This window comes from Haliotis cracherodii, unplaced genomic scaffold, assembly GCF_022045235.1.
Source record: "Haliotis cracherodii isolate W230 unplaced genomic scaffold, xgHalCrac1.p SCAF_9, whole genome shotgun sequence".
Lineage (NCBI taxonomy): Eukaryota > Metazoa > Mollusca > Gastropoda > Lepetellida > Haliotidae > Haliotis > Haliotis cracherodii.
In genome coordinates, this window is record NW_027266343.1 from 2598650 (window position 1) to 2618572 (window position 19923).

At 42.3% G+C, this 19923-nt stretch overlaps 2 protein-coding genes across 2 annotated transcripts; both read left to right on the forward strand.

The window, feature by feature from the left end:
* The first annotated feature begins 917 nt into the window (after positions 1–917).
* On the forward strand, positions 918–17989 carry LOC139452785 (uncharacterized). Its single transcript, XM_071234400.1, has 2 exons — positions 918–1004; positions 12582–17989. Exon 2 carries the CDS (start codon positions 12617–12619, stop codon positions 14888–14890), a length of 2274 nt encoding a protein of 757 aa, XP_071090501.1. The 5' UTR covers positions 918–1004; positions 12582–12616; the 3' UTR covers positions 14891–17989.
* Positions 5184–7387, forward strand: LOC139453012 (uncharacterized). The gene has a single exon (XM_071234638.1). The coding sequence runs from the start codon at positions 5184–5186 to the stop codon at positions 7242–7244; it is 2061 nt and encodes a 686-aa protein (XP_071090739.1). The 3' UTR covers positions 7245–7387.
* Positions 17990–19923: the final 1934 nt, after the last annotated feature.

Below are 19923 nucleotides of genomic sequence, written 5' to 3' on the forward strand. Positions count from 1 at the left end.
GGCGTCTAGTTAGGGCTCTGTCTTTTTTATCGCCAAGGTCATCCGACACGGATCAAGCGATAAACGTAGACAACAGGTACTAATGAGCAGTGACATTGAGTCACAGGTTGTTCAGGGTGTCTGACAGAATATATACGAGACAATGAGAGACAGGTTGTTGGTGGTGGTGTGTGTGTGTGTGGTGTGTGTGTGTGTTGGGGGGGGGTCAAAGGGGATTAGCGTCTTCTGAATAGTTCTAGTGACTCTAACTGATTCGAGTCTTGGCTACACGGGGATTATCCTTTGGGATTAAATGTTCATTTCGACAAAGGTTGTCTTGATTCGGTCGCTATGGCAATCGGATTCTCAGGGCTGATTTCAGCATGGTGCTTAAAATGACAGCTAGTTACTCTAAATAATTGTGAAATATCGAACGATGCATTATCAAGAAACGGGCTATGGGTACTAGAGTTTACCCGTTTTCCTATTTTGATTTATTTTTGCGCCCTACATGTTGTGTTTTGTGTTTTTCATTTAAAAAAAGAAAGAGGCGCTGATATTCGTCAGTCATGACGTATATTGTTACTTTGCTAAATCGCCGCCCACAGGCATTTTAGGACATATTAGGAAGGTCATCAACGAGCATTCATGCGATCACTATTTGTATATGTATTATTAAATCGCTTAACAGCTCCATTCATTATCATTATCATGTTTACTCATTGTACATAATAATCCAACATGAAAGACCATAAATTCATCATCTCCTTTAAAAATTTGACCGTAAAACGATCGTTATAACTTACGGCAGGTAAAAAATAATACAAATTGTTCGAGTCAAGCTGAAATAGGACAAATGTTGAGTATCGTTTGAGGGTTTCTTTTTGAAATTCTGATCAATATGAATAGTTTTGTAGAAAATCGTACATACAAATTATCTCCCCCTTGTATTTGTTTCCGTTTTTCTCCTGTGCTGCGAGAAAATTTTCTGCAAAGAACAGCAAGATGTTTACGTCATTTAATCGGTGAACATTATTGTTTTCTGTAATAACTTATCAACGTTTATCCTAATTAGTATTTGCAAATACCATCAAACCACAAGAGAAACCAAGCCTTCTGAGCATTGAGCGCGCACCTGCTTCGAAATAACGGCGCTTCAATCACTTCGATAGCCAAACCCAAAATTTTACGATTATTGCTTTAGTGTTGTCAAATTTGGTTTGATTTAAAAGTGCAATCGTTTGTTCATACCAGTATATATAATAACAGCTCAGAATAAGCATGATTTCCGCTATGACATTGGTGCTAAACCAAGCCTAAAGATTTAGACCAGTCACGAAAAGAAAGATCGTCATACATTTCAACATGTTCAGTGAAATAGCCGTTATCTCTTGAAATAACAAATGAATAACGCTTAAAAGTTAAACATATCGTTCAGATATGACAAATATTTCAAAAATAGTATCATTCTGCAGCTAAACCGCTCTGTTAGTTTGTGTTATGAAAGCTAAATGTGTGATGTGGTCTAATTGTGAGATTCTCTCTTGCAACTCTTTTTTGTCAATACATATATATCATTAAACAATATCAACTAAATACCTTGAATGATGAATTTGGATATGCCACACCAACTAGTGATCTAGTCCTATGCATGCTCATCAACAACTGTTCTCATCCTTTTCACTATCAATTGTTGTGGAGAGAGCAAAATGCTAAATTTGGAAGTACTAAATTGATTGTATATTTCTTATAGTGACACCAGCTGATGACATGAAGTGTAGTTTCAGTGGTATCTGAACACGTTAAAATCAGGGAGTACTGGCATCATGTTGAATTCAAGCACATGAAGCAGTTACTAATTTCAGTAGGGGTAAAGATTAATCTGAAATGTTGAATAGTGATGATATGCAAGGACACCCCTGATAGAATCTGGGGCTCTACTTACACTAAGGACGCATTTAACATAAGATCACTGACTAGTGCTATCCCAATATGCAGCGATGCCAACCATTACGATTTGGGTGTAATGAGTGAGAAAAAGGTAGATGGATGAACTTATTAATTATTCACAATGAGGAGAATTTCTAAAAAAAACAGTTAATTAGTGTTACATGATTTTTTTTTAACATGTGGAGCTTTAACCATATGTTTGACTTACATCTTGGCCAAACAATAATATCAAAGCAAAACCCATGCATCATGTTACTGTTAACGTTGTTCTTTTTCACATGAAATTACGCCTTTTTATCCCACTGGCTCTCCAAAGCTTCAGCTAGGGTTGGCATCCATGCAATACTGATATGGTCATCATAAAATAACAAGTTATTCATGGTCAGCACTATGCTGATATGTTTTCTACTCCTTCATACTCATGTATATATTCTATTGACTAAAGTGTATGATGTATCCCTTTGACCTTCACGACGCATGATTTCTGTCTAACATGACGTTTCCAGATGTCATGTCTGCCATGCATTGCGTCAAACATAACATTATTTTTAACTACATATTATTTAGCGCATTTATAGTTTTGGTCGTTTATAAAGTCAGCGATCTTCTAATTGAACAGTTCGGTCTCCAATTTTGACATTTGGCCAAGGAAAATTTGACGGTGGGTACCTATTTATTAAGCCTATTGTTCTATGACTTTCTCACTCTGTCACTGCACAAGACTATAACATACGCTTTTCATAAATTTCTGAATTGTTTTGCTTTCCATCCCTTGCTTTTGATCAACAAGGTCAGTGAGGGGCTAGCGGAGGTTAGCTGCTGTTCAGAGTTGCCTCCCCTGGTTGTACTAATTTGCCTTATCTTAAGCTCATTATAGTATGATCTTGACTCCGTTGCGATTCCTCTCTGCGTAAAGATGTGACCAACTGTCCATAGGAGGTTGTGTGATATAAACGTTGATCTAACTTTAACCACCCAATCTAAATGAAGGAGGCATAGGTTCTTCAGCCAATCAGATGTCAGGTTTCTAAAATATTGTTTCATTTCTTTACCACCTCAAGTTCAATTTCTCACAAAGGCAAACACACAGAGAAACAAGAACACCCTTGACAGTACACCGTGGTTGTAGAAGCAGAGACGCTCAGAAACGACAGGGGCTGTAAAATAGCAACAGGATATAATCTAATAGCACAACCTTTATTATTTTCCATTCAGAAGTGCCTGTTTAGATCCATTTTTGAGACAGAAATCAGATATGCTGTCTGAATGCTTTTCTCACTTGTACCGAACATTTAGATGCCTCATCGCTGATTGGCTGATTACGAAGTGCCCCAGATGGTCCTATAGAGGGTTATATAGACATTGACGGAAAGAGGTATCGTAATGGAGAAGAAGGTCTGATTGTAATGAGATTGCTTCATCATTCCTTTTGGGTGATTACTGTAATACAAAAAGTAAGAATCAGGTATTTTGTGCGTCAGATGTGACTTTAGAGCTGAACATTCTTGTCATAAATTTTTCAAAAGCAACTGTCTATCATGAAACCAGTCAACTATTTACTAATGTTGTCTTTTATCTTGTCATATCTTTATTCTTGATCGTATTTACCACATGGAGACCAAGTTTATAAGAGGTCCCAAAACACTTTATTGCTTGTGAGATACCTAATTTGGAACTTGCGGGGATTCTGGGTAATGATATTGGCCCCAGCAACTATGCTTGTCGTAAGAGGCGACTAAATGGATGAGGTTGTCAGGCTCGGTGACTTGGTTGATTGCATGTCATCGTATCCCAATTGAATTGGAGCGCTGCTCATGATGTCAATCACTGGGTTGTCTGGTCCAGGCTCAATTATTACAGACAACTGTCAGATAGCTAGAATATTGCTGAGTGTGGCATTAAACAACAAACAAGACTAATGTGGATCGGGTGGTCAGACTAGGTCGTCGTAACCTAGAGTGTGTTCCTAGACTAGGGGTCATTTATAGGCCACTGTAGCATAGCTGGTATAGTGCTGACTGTGACGTATGGCAACAATCAAGAGTAGTCCTATTTAGGCCTCTCTGAGAAACCTCTGAAGTGGTGGATACAAGACAAGTAGGGATATTCTATTTTACACAGGCAACAGAATTTATTGTAACAAAGCTTCTGTAGAGAATGATTCCAGCTAGCCAACATCTGAATTAAGTTTCTTTTAATATTGGCAAAATAATACAGGGTTCTGGAAACATGCTTTTGAAAATGATCATCTCTCGCTTGTCATGTAAAGGGACCGCCTCTGTGGTCTAGTGGTAGAGCGTCCGCCCGGAGAGCGGAAGGTCCGGGGTTCCATCCCCGGCCGCGTCATACCAAAAGACGTTAAAAGATGGTACTTGTTGTTACTCTGTCTGGCGTTCGGCATTAAGAGGCTAAAACAAGGACTGGTCGGCTCGGAGTCAGTATACTGTGTCTGAGTGGGGTATTCATGTTAAAACTGCGGCATGGTATCTCAGTGGGCTAGCACTATAAATCGGCATCAGTCCGGACTAGTACAAGCAGCCACACACATACACACACACATGTGCATGCACGTAGATATATAAGTGCAATAATCTTGGACGCCAATTTCACTTCACCTGTCATGTAAAGGGATGGCACATCTGTGGCAACCTTTTGTATGTAGTTTATGTCATTTGAAGTTAAGGACTAGTTGGCTGCTACCAACTGCCTCCAGCAGATTAGTTGATGGGTAAAGTCTTCTAGTTACATTTTAACATGGGTTACACTGGAGCAGTAAATGTTCCAGGCATGATTTTTGGGATGCTATCGCCCTCTATAACTGCACTGTCAGTTCCCCTTGCAGAGAACGACTGCAGATAATGTAGAATTCATCTTTATGATTCACCAACATCAGTCACAGATATATCAAGGGAGTGGATTGTTGAGGGAAACATTTTCTTCAAAAGCTGAACTCACACTCTGTTATCTACGGAAAATAAACTGGTCTTTAGTTTCATTCACAGAAATATATTGCTTTTCAGTTTTGTTTTCACAGCACGAAAGTCATGTCTCTATTTCAAGTCCTCAACATTATAACTGTTAATATGTCACTGTGTGCAGTATCTGCTTCCAGAGAAATGTCATAGTATTCAAGATAATCTGCTCTTTCATATTATTAATTTGAGAGAACTATGAGAGTTCCTCAGCTTTTCGACTGCTGAAAATGTGAATTCCTTCTGTTTCAGAAACTGATAAGACGGACAGGTCAGCCAACAATGGACAAGCAGTATTCAGTGAAGTTCTTCACCAGCTTTCTTGAGAGCCTTCAAGACCACTGTAACACATTCTTGGATTTCAACCACCTAGTTGAGGTCAGTGGCTATGTGTGTGTGGAGATCGACAACGTGAAGAAGGAGCGCTACGTCCTCAGTGAGCTGGTACAGAGCTGTGGCAATGTGATCAGCGAGAGCTACTGCACCAAGGCTTTCAAAACACCAGCCACAAAGATCAGTGAGAATTCCAAGAAGTACTTGCCTCAAGGCACCAGGGAAAAGGATAGGAAACTGAAATTGAAAGCTGTTGGCCGGACTGACGTTCAATCTCAGAAAACCCCAGACAATAAGATGGGTGGGGAGTCTGTGCCAGATGCTGGGCTTGGGTTTAAAATAGCATCTGTATCATCTCTGGCTGTGACAGCGAAGGAAATGTCACCCACAGAGGAAAGCTCGGGGAATCAGGATGAGCTTAAGGAGAAAACAGATGAGCATCAATGGAGTTTAAAAGAAAGTCCCCACACACCATCTAACATATTCCAGCCTAAATCAAGTCAGTACTCACAGGAGGGATGGGAAGGGAGAGACACCTTTGTGTATAATATTCCTGCAGATAAACCAAAGAATTCAGGTGCTGTCCAGCTCGTGAACAGTGAAAATAAACTGTCCGAATCATCCCAAGTTGAGCCCCGTTCTCCTTGGCCTAAAGACCAACAAAACCTTGACCTTGACCAGCTTCTGAGTGAAGGCCAGGAGTGGACCTCCAAAACAGCACAGACGGTGACCTTCTCCAGCTGCGAGGATGTGGACATGTCAGACACAGGAGCTCCGGAACTTTCTCCGTCGGATGAGGAGGCTGATGATGACCTCACTGTGCTCAATGAGCAGTACTTCACTGCACAGATGTTAGCACATACAAGCCAAGTTCCTGATGCCAAAGTGTTCCCCCATGAGACAAAGACTCCTGCACCTCTGAGGTCAGTAGATGAGTTGAGTGTGTCTGAACCTTCACCATCACCCTCCATGCAGATATCAATGAGGAGTCCACACGTCGTCTGCCCGTTGCCCCAGCAACAGGCACCTGTTTCACAAGGGTCATGTGTGGTGGTGATCGATGAAGACTCGGATGATGTAGTGGATGTTGACATGGGGGAGTCCTCCGATGATGACATCTCTGAGTTCAGTCAGGAAGCGCTGGGTGACCTCAGATGCCAGACCCCTTCAGGTCAGAAGTCCGTCCTCAGTGATGAGGAGAGGCAGAGAAAGAAATACAAGTCGTCACTCAAGTACCAGCGATACGCTGTCAACCTTTTCAATGATTTCCAGAAAAAGAGAGGTGAGGGGATTCGTCCTATCCAGACCATGCACCCAGAGAAGCTCGATGAAGTACTGGCCGAGTTTTACTCCTCCTTGAGGAAGAGCAATGGAGAAGAGTTTGGGTCAATGTCCTTGAGGAATGTTCAGTCGCATCTCGAGCGGTATTTGAAGGATGCCAACTACCCATTCTCTATCACAAAAGATGACCAGTTTCAGAACTCGAGGCAAATTCTCAGAGAGAAAATTGCAGAAGCTAAAGCTCGAGCAAAGCCCCGAAACTGCACCCGGGTGACTGGTAAGGACATCAGTGTCATGTTCCAGACTGGGGAGCTCGGGCCGGACAGTCCAGAATCACTTCTCAACTCCATGTGGTTCATGAACAACATGTTCCTCCATATCAAACACAACTTTGACCACTACAACCTCAGGTGGGGAGACATCCGTTTGTGTAAGACTGGTTTTGGACTGGAAATGCTGGAATGTGTAAATGGCAAATCTAAAGGAAGGAAAGTATTCAGTGATGAATATGAATCTGAACGCTGCTTTGTGACCTTGTACAAGACCTATCGTGACCGACGTCCCCCCAGCACTCTCACAGATGATGCACCATTTTATCTCTGCCCTGCTCATGTCTTCACTGCCCATGGGCCATGGTTTTCAGCTAATGGTGTTAGTGTGTCTCGACTGACGGGTGTGTTGAACAAGATGGCAGAAGCATGTGGACTTCGGTGCAAGAAACTTCCGTAACTGCTACGTAGTGTCATGGTTATTATGTGAAGGACCTCATGTCGCCATGTTAATTCTACTGTTTGTGACAATGGCAACTTGTACAAGTATTAAAGATGAAACTATACTAAAGACAAAAAGGGAACGTGAGGGAAATAAAACAGATAAAGGGCTACTGCTGCTTTTCTAAATTGCTTCTTACTCATAATGTCCGAAATACCATGCTCAGCATTCCGGACCCGTGAAGATTCGGGGTAGAATAGGTCTTCAGCAACCCATGCTTGCCGTAAAAGGCGACTTAGCTTGTCGTAAGAGGCGACTAAAGAGATTGTGTGGTCAGGCCCACTGACTTAGTTGATGCATGTCATTGTATCCCAATTGTGTGAATCAATGCTCATGATGTCAATCACTGGATTGATTATTTGCAGACTGTCGTCATATAGCTGGAATATTGCTGAGTGCGTTGTTAAACAACAAACATCAAACTCAGCATTCCGAGAGACATGTTAAATATGTCACTACATAGACCAGCTCCTGTGGGTGTCATGTCAGTCAAATTCAGCTGTATTGTTCCTTTACATCCATCAGTTTATTTTTCATGTGGAAATAATTTAGTAAAGACCTGTACAATCAAATAGTTATTGGATTTAGTGAAGAGATCAGGGCTCTGTTCCTCAAAGCGATCTTAGCGCTAAGTTGATCGTAACTCCCATTCTTTAACACTGACTTACTACAGTCATAGTGCTAAGATCGCTTTGAGGAACGGGGCCCAGGGCTCTGTTACACAAAATGATCGCATTGCTATGAAGGTTGATGTAAACGTAGGGGAGCTACGACTGCCGTCAGTCTGTTAAAGTATGGAAATTACGATTGTCTTAGTGCTACGACTGCCGTCAGTCTGTTAAAGTATGGAAATTACGATTGTCTTAGTGCTACGACTGCCGTCAGTCTGTTAAAGTATGGAAATTACGATTGTCTTAGTGCTACGACTGCCGTCAGTCTGTTAAAGTATGGAAATTATGATTGTCTTAGTGCTACGACTGCCGTCAGTCTGTTAAAGTATGGAAATTACGATTGTCTTAGTGCTACGACTGTCACAAGTCTATTTTAAAGTATGGGAGTTATGTCTGTCATAAGTCTACGTTAAAATATGGGTGTTCTATTGTCTTGGTGCTACGACTGTTGCAAGTCTATGTAAAAGTATGTGAATTACAACTGTCGTAAGTCTACATTAAAGTATGATCGTTACAATGGTCTTGGTGCTACGTCTGTCAAAAGTCGATGTTTAAGTATGGAAATTACGATCGTCTTAGTGCTCCAACTGTCGTAAGTCTATGTTAAAGTATGGGAGTTACGACCATCTAAGTGCTCCAACTGTCGTAAGTCTATGTTAGAGTATGGGAGTTACGATCGTCTAAGTGCTCCAACTGTCGTAAGTCTATGTTAGAGTATGGGAGTTACAATCGTCTAAGTGCTCCAACTGTCGTAAGTCTATGTTAGAGTATGGGAGTTACAATCGTCTAAGTGCTCCAACTGTCGTAAGTCTATGTTAAAGTATGGGAGTTACGATCGTCTAAGTGCTGCAACTGTCGTAAGTCTATGTTAAAGTATGGGAGTTACGATCGTCTAAGTGCTCCAACTGTCGTAAGTCTATGTTAAAGTATGGGAGTTACGATCGTCTAAGTGCTGCAACTGTCGTAAGTCTATGTTAAAGTATGGGAGTTACGATCATCCTGCTTTGTGGTACATGGCCCTGGTCTGATTGCCCAGATTGTATATTGCCAGCAGTTGAAGTTGTTGATAGGTTAGTTGTGAGAAACGTAACCAGAGGATTAATCTCGGCATCAATACTTCATGGTCTTGACTACACACTGTTCCTCCATCACCATGATTACAGACTCCCCCTTGGCAGTGTGAAAGTCACGTGTGTCTAGCTCATGAAGTGAAGCTGTTTATAAACTCAATGAAACCAAATGAGCCCTACTCTGTGCATGAACTTTATGCTGGTTATCAGTAAGGGTGAAACGATACACCGATATTCCGATGCATTGCGATACTTGACCCACGATACGATATACGATACACGTGGGCCCATTTATCGATACGCCACGATACGGAACGCAAATCTCAAGTAAAGCGTTTCCTCGCTATTGTGCCTTTCAATAAACCGCTAAATTGGTTAAAGCGCGCGGTAACGCATGGCTCCCCAAAACGTACTTACATTTTTAATAAGCTCAGGTTTTACACCGACATGTTTTTCCCCATCTCAAAAAACATTATCAGCTGATCCCCGCAAGCACATAACACCGGAAATACCTGTCAGCAAATCCGAACTGAAGTACGCAATTAAATACCATTACTATACTATCTTGTTATTAAAACGTGTTCATTATATATCTGGACTTGTGTTTGTAATATATTTTATTAATTTTATTCAAAATTTCATTTAATATTTTTTTCATTAAGTTATGTGAAATCGTGTGTGAAGAGATACTGCAACCACGGTCAGATTACCACTTTTGACGTATTGAAACGAACTTTAGTTGCTAGAGAATGGATACATATATTAAAAATGCCATACTTTGACTCCTTAAAAGTCATGTGTGTGGCAATTTGGCGAATATATGTCAACATAAGGTTTTCGCAATCGAAATACATGTAGCACGGGAAGTCCCTAGGGTGACTGATCAAATTGTTCCATACGTAAAAGTATCCTGCAACAGCAATCACCTGTACCAAAATGCTACACTTGTGGTTCTTATAATTTGAAATATATATATATATATATATAGTAAAAGCTGCAACTAAGGTAACACGATATTGGAATATATTATTCCTGATAAAATTCTTTGAAGTTGTATCACCGGTGGAGTACATTAATTATTTTCTGGTGTTTGAACTTTGAATTGTTTTTAAGGAAAGTTAGAGAAAGTTCCAACTTCAGTAGTTTTGTTATTATAAAATAATTTTGACTGTTCCAAAATCATGAAAGGTTCAATCTTGACATGCTTTAAGTCTTGTTTTATTTATCATTGCGTATCGAGATACGTATCGTATCGTGACCAGAATATCGAGATGCGTATCGTATCGTGACCTTCCTGTATCGTTGCAGCCCTAGTTATCAGGAGCGTTCATTGGTCCGAGGGGCGGTCGGGTAGCCTAGTGGTTAAAGCGTTCGCTTGTCATGCCGAAGACCCGGGTTCGATTCCCTACATGGGAACAATGCCCATTTCTGGTGTCCCCCACCGTGATATTGCTGGAATATTGCTAAAAGCGGCATAAAACCCTACTCACTCACTCAATGGTCCGAGCACTCTCATTCCACAGGACTGAGTGAGTGGCTTCATTCATTGGTTAAAATATAGCAACCACCCGTCAAAAAGGGAGTATGTAGACACAGGCAATGAACCTGTGAAGTATTGACAATGTATTGATCTTAAAATATTTTTGATAAATGTGCATGACCTGTATCTAGATGGTTGATGTCAGGTGGCTTGTGGAGCCTAAGCAATTGTGTTTGAGTAACTGATTGTTTATTGTTTCATAGTTTAGTGCCCCCTGTTTGTCCTCTCCTCATGATCTTCCCCTAGGATCCTGTCAGACCTAGGATCCTGGAGACAGACCTGAAAGTGACCAGACTCTACATTTGGCACCTGATGTTCCGATGATAGTGTTGGTTGCCCTTTAATGATGCAATGATTGTTTGATTGTGTCCATTTTGGGGCGGTCGGGTAGCCTAGTGGTTAAAGCGTTCGCTTGTCACGCCGAAAACCCGGGTTCGATTCCCGACATGTGTGAAGCCCCTTTCTGGTGTCCCCCGCTGTGATATTGCTGGAATATTGCTAAAAGCGGTATAATATCAATATCACTCATTCACCATAGTTCACTGAGGAGAAATTATTATTTGAAATGTTCAAACATTTGATTAATCTCTAAATAATTATAGGAAGATCATTCATCATCAATATTAGAATCTTCCCAGGGAAAGGGAGTTAACTGATTGTAAAAGTAGAGGTTCCACCCTTGCCGAACTACGCTGGAATTCCAGAGTTACTTTTTGGCTTAACTAATGAGTCTATGCAAAGTCCATTAAAAATCACACAATGAAGCAGATGTCTGGTTTGTAAACAACCGCTGTCAGGTAAAAGACATTCTTACCTATTGCTGTGGAGGTTTGAACGTTACTTTGTGGTGTGCAATAAGGATAGAGACGTCTCACTGCGGATCTGCCCTCCTGCTTTATTCAGGATTCCACATGTATGTCTGTGACTAATTGTATCTCTGTGCTTCTGTTTGAGCTTCAATAAAACATCTGCAAGAGTTGACTGAACCTTGTATGTGAAAATGGTTTCACCATTATTATGTTCCCTCTATACAACTTCACTTAGGGCAGGGGGGCACGGGTGGCCCAGTTGTCTAAGGCACCGCGATTCGCTGAATAGAGTTGCGCACGCCAGAAACCTATGATTGTGGGTTCGAATCCTGGTTCGCCCCGATTATGTTTCTAGGTTTGTCAGCACAATACCCATGCTCGTGGGTTTCACCGAAGTGGCAAACGTCTGAGACCTACATCACTTCGGGCTTTCTTCCCACATTAAGCTGACATGCCGTGATGTAACTGGAATACTGTTCAAAACGGTGTTAAACCCAACTCACTCACTCACTCACTCACTTGGGGCATCAGTGGCCCAGTTGACTAAGTTGACTGCAGATTGCTGGGTAGAGTTACGTCCCTTAGATGTGCCAGAAACCTATGAGCATGGGTTCGAATCCCAGATTCTCCCTGATGATAATTTTGTTTCACGTTACACAGTACCATATCCTTGGTAAGGGGCTTCTCCAAGATGGTAAACATCTAAGGCCTGCATCACTTTGGGCTGACACCGTGATATATCACTGTTAAGCACTGTTAATAACAATGTTAAACCAGATTCACTTAGTGACTATACAGTCATTCAGCTTCACAAGTTGTTCTGTGATTAAACATTTTCAGAAAAATCTTGGAGAATAATGTAATATCATTGATGCAATGTGTTCATGTCATTGGAATTGTTGTTAAAGCTGGAGAAAAAAATCATTTAAATTTGGATTTTGAAAATAAATAAAAATTTGTTCACTGGAAAAATGTTTTGTGTTTCCATAAAAAGTTGTGTAAAAAAATGTACCCTACCCTACCCTACCCTACCCCACCCCACCCCACCCCACCCCACCCAACCTCACCCCCTACCCTACCCTACCCTACCCCACCCCACCCCACCCCACCCCACCCCACCCCTTAGACCCTCACTCCCAGAATATTAAATGTTAAGATAGTATACACAATACATGGAGTTGTTACCTTGTGTTTCTGTCTTTCAGATAACTGAACTAGGTGGTGCCCACATAGAATCAAAATGGACAAGCAGTATTCAGTGCAGTTCTTTGCCACCTTTGTTGACAATCTTCAAGAACTGTGTAAATCCTTCCTGGACTTTAATCAGTTGGTGGAAGTGAGTGGCTATGTTTGTGTTGAGATCGACAACACCAAGAAGGAACGTTACGTCCTCAGTGAGCTGGTGCAGAGCTGTGGCAATGTGATCAGTGAGAGCTACTGTACAAAGGCCTTTCGTACCCCAGGGAAGCCGATGAGCCAGAATCTCGGCCGGCAGCAGAGACTGAATCCAAGGTCAAAGGAGAATCTGAACGGGCGATGTCGTCCTGGACAGCCAATGAGACAAGAGAGGAGACCACCTCCCCAAGGCCCTCAGAACCCGAGGATGCACCAAAAGTCAGTTGTAGAGTCTCCAATGAGACCGCGAGGGAGAAACTTCGGTCTCAAAGTTTCCAATGTATCGTCACTGGTGTTTCAGGAGAAGGACAATGGAGGCCTCCCTCCTCACAGTGTTGGGGGCAGGATGCCAGGACAGAGGCGAGGTTTTGCTCATCAGCAAGATCGAGAAATGGTGCCGGTCAAATCAGAGAAGCAAGACTTCTATCCTGAAGAAGGTTCCCAGTCTCATTTCTACCACCCTGAAGCCAGGCACAAGACCAGGGTCCTGCACGAGGAGTGGGAAGGCAGCGATACTTATGTGTATCGGAATGTGTCCATTGAGAGAGTGACCAACGTGCCACAGAGGCCTGCTGTGCCCAGGATCACTCAGTTTGCTGATGACGAGGAGCAGAGTCCAGGATCAGAGTCGGACTCGGAGGATGGTCCTCCCCAGCAGGGCCGCCCACAAGGCAACTGGAACCGGACACCCAATGCAGAGGCGATGGATCAGATGATGGACCAAGATCAGGAGTGGTCTGGGCACCAGCCACAGCAGGAACAAGAAACCAGTCAGCCACCAATCTTGGAGGACTTTGAAATCAAGCCTGATTTGAGCCTTGTCAAACAGGAGGTTGAGGATCCTGAGTATGAAGCTTCAGAAATGAAGCCAGAAGATTTCCCCATGCCTGAAGAAGAGTTTTATGCCAGAGAACAAATGGCTTTTGCTGCACGAGGGATTCACCCGTCAAAACAGCCTCCGGTCAGATTGGGAATGAAGCCTCCTGCTGCTACTGTTGTGGCAAAACACAGTCCAAGACCAACTGTTCCAGTGCAGAATGTCCAAGGTCAAACTGTGCTCCCCGGCCCGTCCACCTCTCAGATCTCAATGAGATCGCCTGATGTTGGATTTGCTCGACCTCAGGAGGTTGCTAGTGTTCCTCAGCAGGTGATTGACAAGTCTCTGCTGATGATTGATGAAGAAACAGATGAGTTTGTTGAGGTGGACATGGAGGAGTTTCTGGAGGATGAGGAACTGGCCGAGCTAAGCCAGGAGATGATGGAAGAATCCCAGCCGGGAGGATCCAAAGGGGAATCTGATGACAAAGAAATCAAGAAATACAAATCCTCCTTGAAGAACCAGCGTCACGCTTTGAAATTGTTTAATGACTACCAGAAGAAGCGGGGAGAGGGAATGAAGCCAATTCAGACTATCCATCCCGAGAGACTCGATAACCTCCTCTCAGACTTCTTCTTGACCCTCAGAAAAAACAATGGCCAAGAGTTTGGACCGTTGTATTTGAAGAAAATTCATTGTCATTTAGATAGGTATCTCCAAGATGCCAATTACCCCTTCTCAATCACCAAAGACGACCAGTTTAAACACTCGAATCAGATCCTCAGGGACAAAATCGGTGAGCTAAAGGCAAGGTCTAAGGGTGGTCCTGTAGTGCAGACCCCAATAACTGAGGACGATGTCACGATCATGTTTGAAGCAGGTGAGCTAGGAGGCTGTAACCCAGACACCCTCCTCAACACCATGTGGTTTGTGAACAACTATTTCTTTAGCATCAAACAACCAGCCGACCACTTCAATCTCACATGGGGCGATTTCCATTTAACGAAAGACGAAGACGGACATGAATATTTAGAATGCCCCGCAGGCAAATTCAAAGGGGGTAAGATTTATGCTGACAAGGAAGATCCCGAGAGGTGCTATGTTAGGTTGTACAAGCGCTATCGGGACAAGCGACCACCCCACACCGTTGAAGATGACGCTCCTTTCTATCTGACCCCTAATCGCATTACGAGAGCTGATAGTGTGTGGTACTCCCCAGAACATGCTCCACCTTCTAGACTTAATGGCATCTTTAAAAAGATAGCTGCAGTTTGTGGCTTACAGGACAAGAAAATGCCATAAAAAGCCTTCATTGAATAGAGTTGCTGTGTGGCTGAAATGTTTGAGATGGCAGTATGGTGAAACCTGATCCTATTGCCAGGTCTCACCGCTAAAGCAAGGGCTATTCTATGAAAGTTGAGGGAGAAATGAAATTTCATTGGAGGGAGTGGTTTTAGGCATGGCTTGTGTATAGTAGCTGTTCCTGTTTTTAGTGGCATGTGTATGGTTCCATCTTCAGTGGTGATCTATGCTAGGCAGTCTGATGAGCATGCTGTAGAAACAGTTATTGCAATCTCATTAAAAGAAGATCCTTTACTCCAATACAATATCTCTCTGCATGAAGATCTGAGGATACCTCCATAGATTGTTGCAGTGGGTGAACACATAGTGAACTTTGACCACCCAGTCTAAATGAAGGATTAATGGGTTTTTGAGCCAGATGACAGTCTTCTATATGATTTGGCTTCATTTCTTTGCTACTTCTATGCAGAAAATTATTGATCCCCGCAAAAGTAAACCTCCACAGAACACAAATTGTCCTCAGAAATGACTGGATGTGAAAAATCTCCATAAGAGAATAATAGCATGTTTTTATTTTTTGCATTCAGAACTTGCTAATTATGTTTAATCTCTAGACACAAAAATCACATATCCTTGTCTCAATGCTTTGCTCACATGTAATTTAGAATACAATTCTTAGAATTCTTGACACTGATTTGGTGATTAGAAAGTTCACCTGACGCGATCTCCTGTGGAGGTGACCTCACATCTTAACATTAAGAGGTACATTGTATTGTATTGAAGTAAAAGATCTCATTTTAATGAGAATGGAGTTATTGTGAATATTCATCCATGTCCAAAACATTTTGCTGTACAGCAATCATTTTACTTTTAGCAAATATCTATGACAATGTACGATATTTTTATTGTTTGTGAATGCGTTATAATTTTCATATTGCTTTGCCCCAGTTGTTTTAGAATCGCATCCTATCTACTGTTCTTCCATCTCCAGAATAAACCCCATTCCCTGATTTCTCACACAACTTTGAGCCAAGACTATTAGGAGCCCACTGTCAGCACAGGTTACAATCATGAACGCTATGGACAATGTTTTAGGATATACAGAATAAATTAGTCATGCAAGATTGTCCATGATAAAAGTAAACGTTTTTGACTGTGAAGCCTTCTTTTTCAATCTGTTGATTTATCGATTGTTTTTTTCTCAAAGTGTTTGGTTGTCAAACATAGATCCTTAAACTTTGAAAAAAATAATAGCAGGATGAGAAAAATAATCCATACACTCTGATTTCGTGTTTTATGTATACTGAACAACAATGTTTAGGGATCGTGAATATGTTTAGGGATATTTTTATGAAATTGTGTGCTCAGTCTTAAAAAACAAAAAACGAAATTGCCACAATGTATTCATGATCCTTAACTTTGGGGGGGGCTGGTTCAGTATAGGAACAGAGCCAGGCACTGCTAGGGGTACCGCTGAAGCTGTGGATAGTCTGCATCATAGCTGCTTCTCATGCTTTGAGCATACATTTATTGGTCATCTGTCATTTGTCCCAGTCACACATAACAATTTGAGATTATTATGTTTTTGAGTGATTATCAGGCTCGGCAGTAATCAAAAAAAGCTTCAAGCTGACATTTTATGTTTTTGCACATTCCTGATGTTTAGGGTTGGCCGATCTGTAAACCAGTTTATTAGAAGTAAATCCGCCATGGTTCCCTGAAGGAGTGATGTTTCTACTGGACAGCATGCTGGAGTCGTGGAGACAGTGAGGTGGTGATGTCTGGACAGCATGGAGGTGTCGTGGAGACAGTGATGTGGTGATGTCTGGAAAGGGTTACGATTACATGTGTGCAGCATGTTCCCTCATTAATCAGGTTCCTGTGTGCGCCTCCATCTTCCGGCTTAATGTTTCATATTGTGTAATAAGTAAATATCCAGCCAGTCAAATCAAGATATTGCATGTAAGGACTTGTAGCTCGGTACAGTTAGCTACAGTGAATCCTGGCACTAGCGAGGACTGTCGTGTGGATGTCCCATCATGGCGCTGTATCTACCTGGGCAGTGGGTAGTCTAGTGGTTACTACACTTGTAGCTCGGTACAGATGCCCGCAGTGAATCCTGGCACTAGCGAGGACTGTCGTGTGGACGTCCCATCATGGCGCTGTATCTACCTGGGCAGTGGGTAGTCTAGTGGTTACCACACTTGTAGCTCGGTACAGATGCCTGCAGTGAATCCTGGCACTAGCGAGGACTGTCGTGTGGACGTCCCATCATGGCGCTGTATCTACCTGGCCAGTGGGTAGCCTTGTGGTTAACGTGGTGGCTTGTCTCAGAACCAAAGAAAGGTTTCTGCCTGTGTACGTGCTAAATAACAGACACAGGAAACCAAGGTCACTTGTCTCTGCATCCACCAATGTCCAGATATTGAACCTCTATTCTATTACGATAATACCCATAACCCATTCGCCTCCATCCCTTTAATGTCAGTTTTTGCCGTTCTCAATTAAACTCAAAATAAAGATATTTTGCCAACAGGGTCCAAAGTGTATTTCATAATAAAATGTAAATTGCATATACTGAAGTTACCTCAAATGATATTATTTTCTGGGTAACTTTACCAAACATTGACAAAGTTAACTGCTTCGTGATGAGTCATCACTTGATTGGTCTGAATATTATTCCCTCCCTTTCAGTTCACCCAGGTTATTTGATTGGTCAGTTATGTAAAGGCATTGTTCAGTTCCCATGGTGCGTCACTATGAAACATTTGGGCCGTGTCCTGGACGGGCGAAGTGTATACAGAACCCACAACGATGAAGATGCATGTTCTTGTCAATTGGGGATTAACATATTCTAAATCTTAATTTTGAGAATGAAAAAAAAAATACTGTATAGTGTGTATGTTTCTGAACTGGTTTTATTGTAACTGTTTTTATCCGAGGCAGGTGCCTTCACGTCATTTGTGACGAAAGTGCTTTTTGTGTAGATGTTGTTGCTAACAACAGGAATGTGTTTATTTATTTTGCCACTGTGTTGTTTGGCCACTTTGGTTGTATTTTTAACAGCAAACCTTGATGTCTATATGACTCGACACTGTTAACTCCATAGCGTAGGCGGTGTCCTACGGGTGATGGTACAGTGGGTGTTCAAGCCAGACAGTGACAGGAATCTTTGTCAGAGTGTCTCCATGGCCCAGTCGTCTAAGGCGCAGTGATTCGCTGTGCAGAGTTGCGCCCTTGGGCATGCCAGAAACCTATGATTGTGGGTTCGAATCCCGGTTCGCCCCGATTATGTTTCTAGGTTTGTCAGCACCATACCCGTGCTCGTGGGTTTCACCGAAGTGGTAAACGTCTGAGACCTGCATCACTTTCGGCCTTCCTCCCACATTAAGCTGACACGCCGCGATGTAACTGGACCACTGTTAAAAGCGGCGTTTAACCAACTCACTCACTGGCTCTTTAAGATCAGGGCTCACTTGCACAAAGCGTTCTTAGCACTAAGACTATCATAAGCCTATGTTAAGTATGGGAGTTACGATCATCTTAGCGCTAAGATCTCTTTGTGCAAGTCTGTCCAGATCTGTTACAGCAATATGATAGCTCTCTGCATGAAGAACCCCTTCATAGAAGCAAACCTGTATGCTGTGGTTGCCTGCCCCAGTCGACCTCGTAGCCACAACAGCGATCCAATATGTGTTTGATCGCCTAAATGGGTGGTTGTCTAGTAGCCACATCAGCGACCCAATATGTGGTTGTTGCCTGACTAGGGTGGTTGTCTAGTAGCCACAACAGCCACCCAATATGTGGCTGGTCGCCTGACAAGGGTGGTTGTCTAGTAGCCACAACAGCGATCCAATATGTGGTTGTTGCCTGACTAGGGTGGTTGTCTAGTAGCCACAACAGCCACCCAATATGTGGTTGGTCACCTGACTAGGGCGGTTGTCTAGTAGCAACAACAGCCACCCAATATGTGGTTGGTCACCTGACTAGGGCGGTTGTCTAGTAGCCACAACAGCCACCCAATATGTGGTTGGTCGCCTGACTAGGGCGGTTGTCTAGTAGCAACATCAGTGACCCAATATGTGGTTGTTGCCTGACTAGGGTGGTTGTCTAGTAGCCACAACAGCGACCCAATATGTGGTTGGTTGCCTGACTAGGGTGGTTGTCTAGTAGCCACAACAGCGACCCAATATGTGGTTGTTGCCCGAACAAGCTGCCTATCAATGTAGATCTTAGAGACTGACAATTGTAAACTAAATAAAACCAAATTATTAAAAAAAAAATATCGGAGAAGTAACTTTTAGCAAATATGCAAAAAGCTCAGAGACAAAACAACACATTTATGCATGGAATACTTTGTGGACATTTAAGATACATGTATAACAAAATCAGTTGCTCTCCGTCTTTGGCAATGGACAAGACAAGTCTGCTCCGGTGAGTTAAAACTATTTCATCACAATAGTTTATGTGAGATATTATCAATGATACAATTTTTATATTGATAATCATAACTATTTCTTCCCTTCTGATTATTGATCTTTTTGGCCAGCCTTACAAGTCTCACGAGGGGGGTTGTCTTGTTGTCGCAACAGCGTGGGGCCCAATAAGCTGTGGTTGCCAACTCAGTGGGCTTAACCCGGGTAGTTGTGTACAGAATTGTGTTTTCCAATGAAAAAGTCTCAAATTGCAAACAGTTAAATTGAAAAACGGCAGAAGGATGGCAAGGGCCGAAATCTACCAACCAATGCCAGAACTTCTATCATCATGTAGAGTAGCAATGCTAACTTGATGGAGACAAGACTGGTACGGACACTAGCGAGTTCGGTTCATTAGAACATGAAAGTGCATCAGAACAACAGCCAATCAAATGATTACTCTCACATGAGCCTGATGTGATTGGTTACTTTGTGAGAATGCCTAGTATCAAGAATTCTTCCAAATCTATGATCACTGGATTGTAGTAATGTCATGGGAAGACAGTCATGTCATTCAAGGAATTAGCAACAATTGCTGTATATTTGTGCCGTGTACAT

What these genes read in the sequence shown, in the direction of transcription:
- LOC139453012 (XM_071234638.1), top strand. Translation starts at nt 5,184, where the DNA reads ATGGACAAGCAGTATTCAGTGAAGTTCTTCACCAGCTTTCTTGAGAGC.
- LOC139452785 (XM_071234400.1), top strand. Translation starts at nt 12,617, where the DNA reads ATGGACAAGCAGTATTCAGTGCAGTTCTTTGCCACCTTTGTTGACAAT.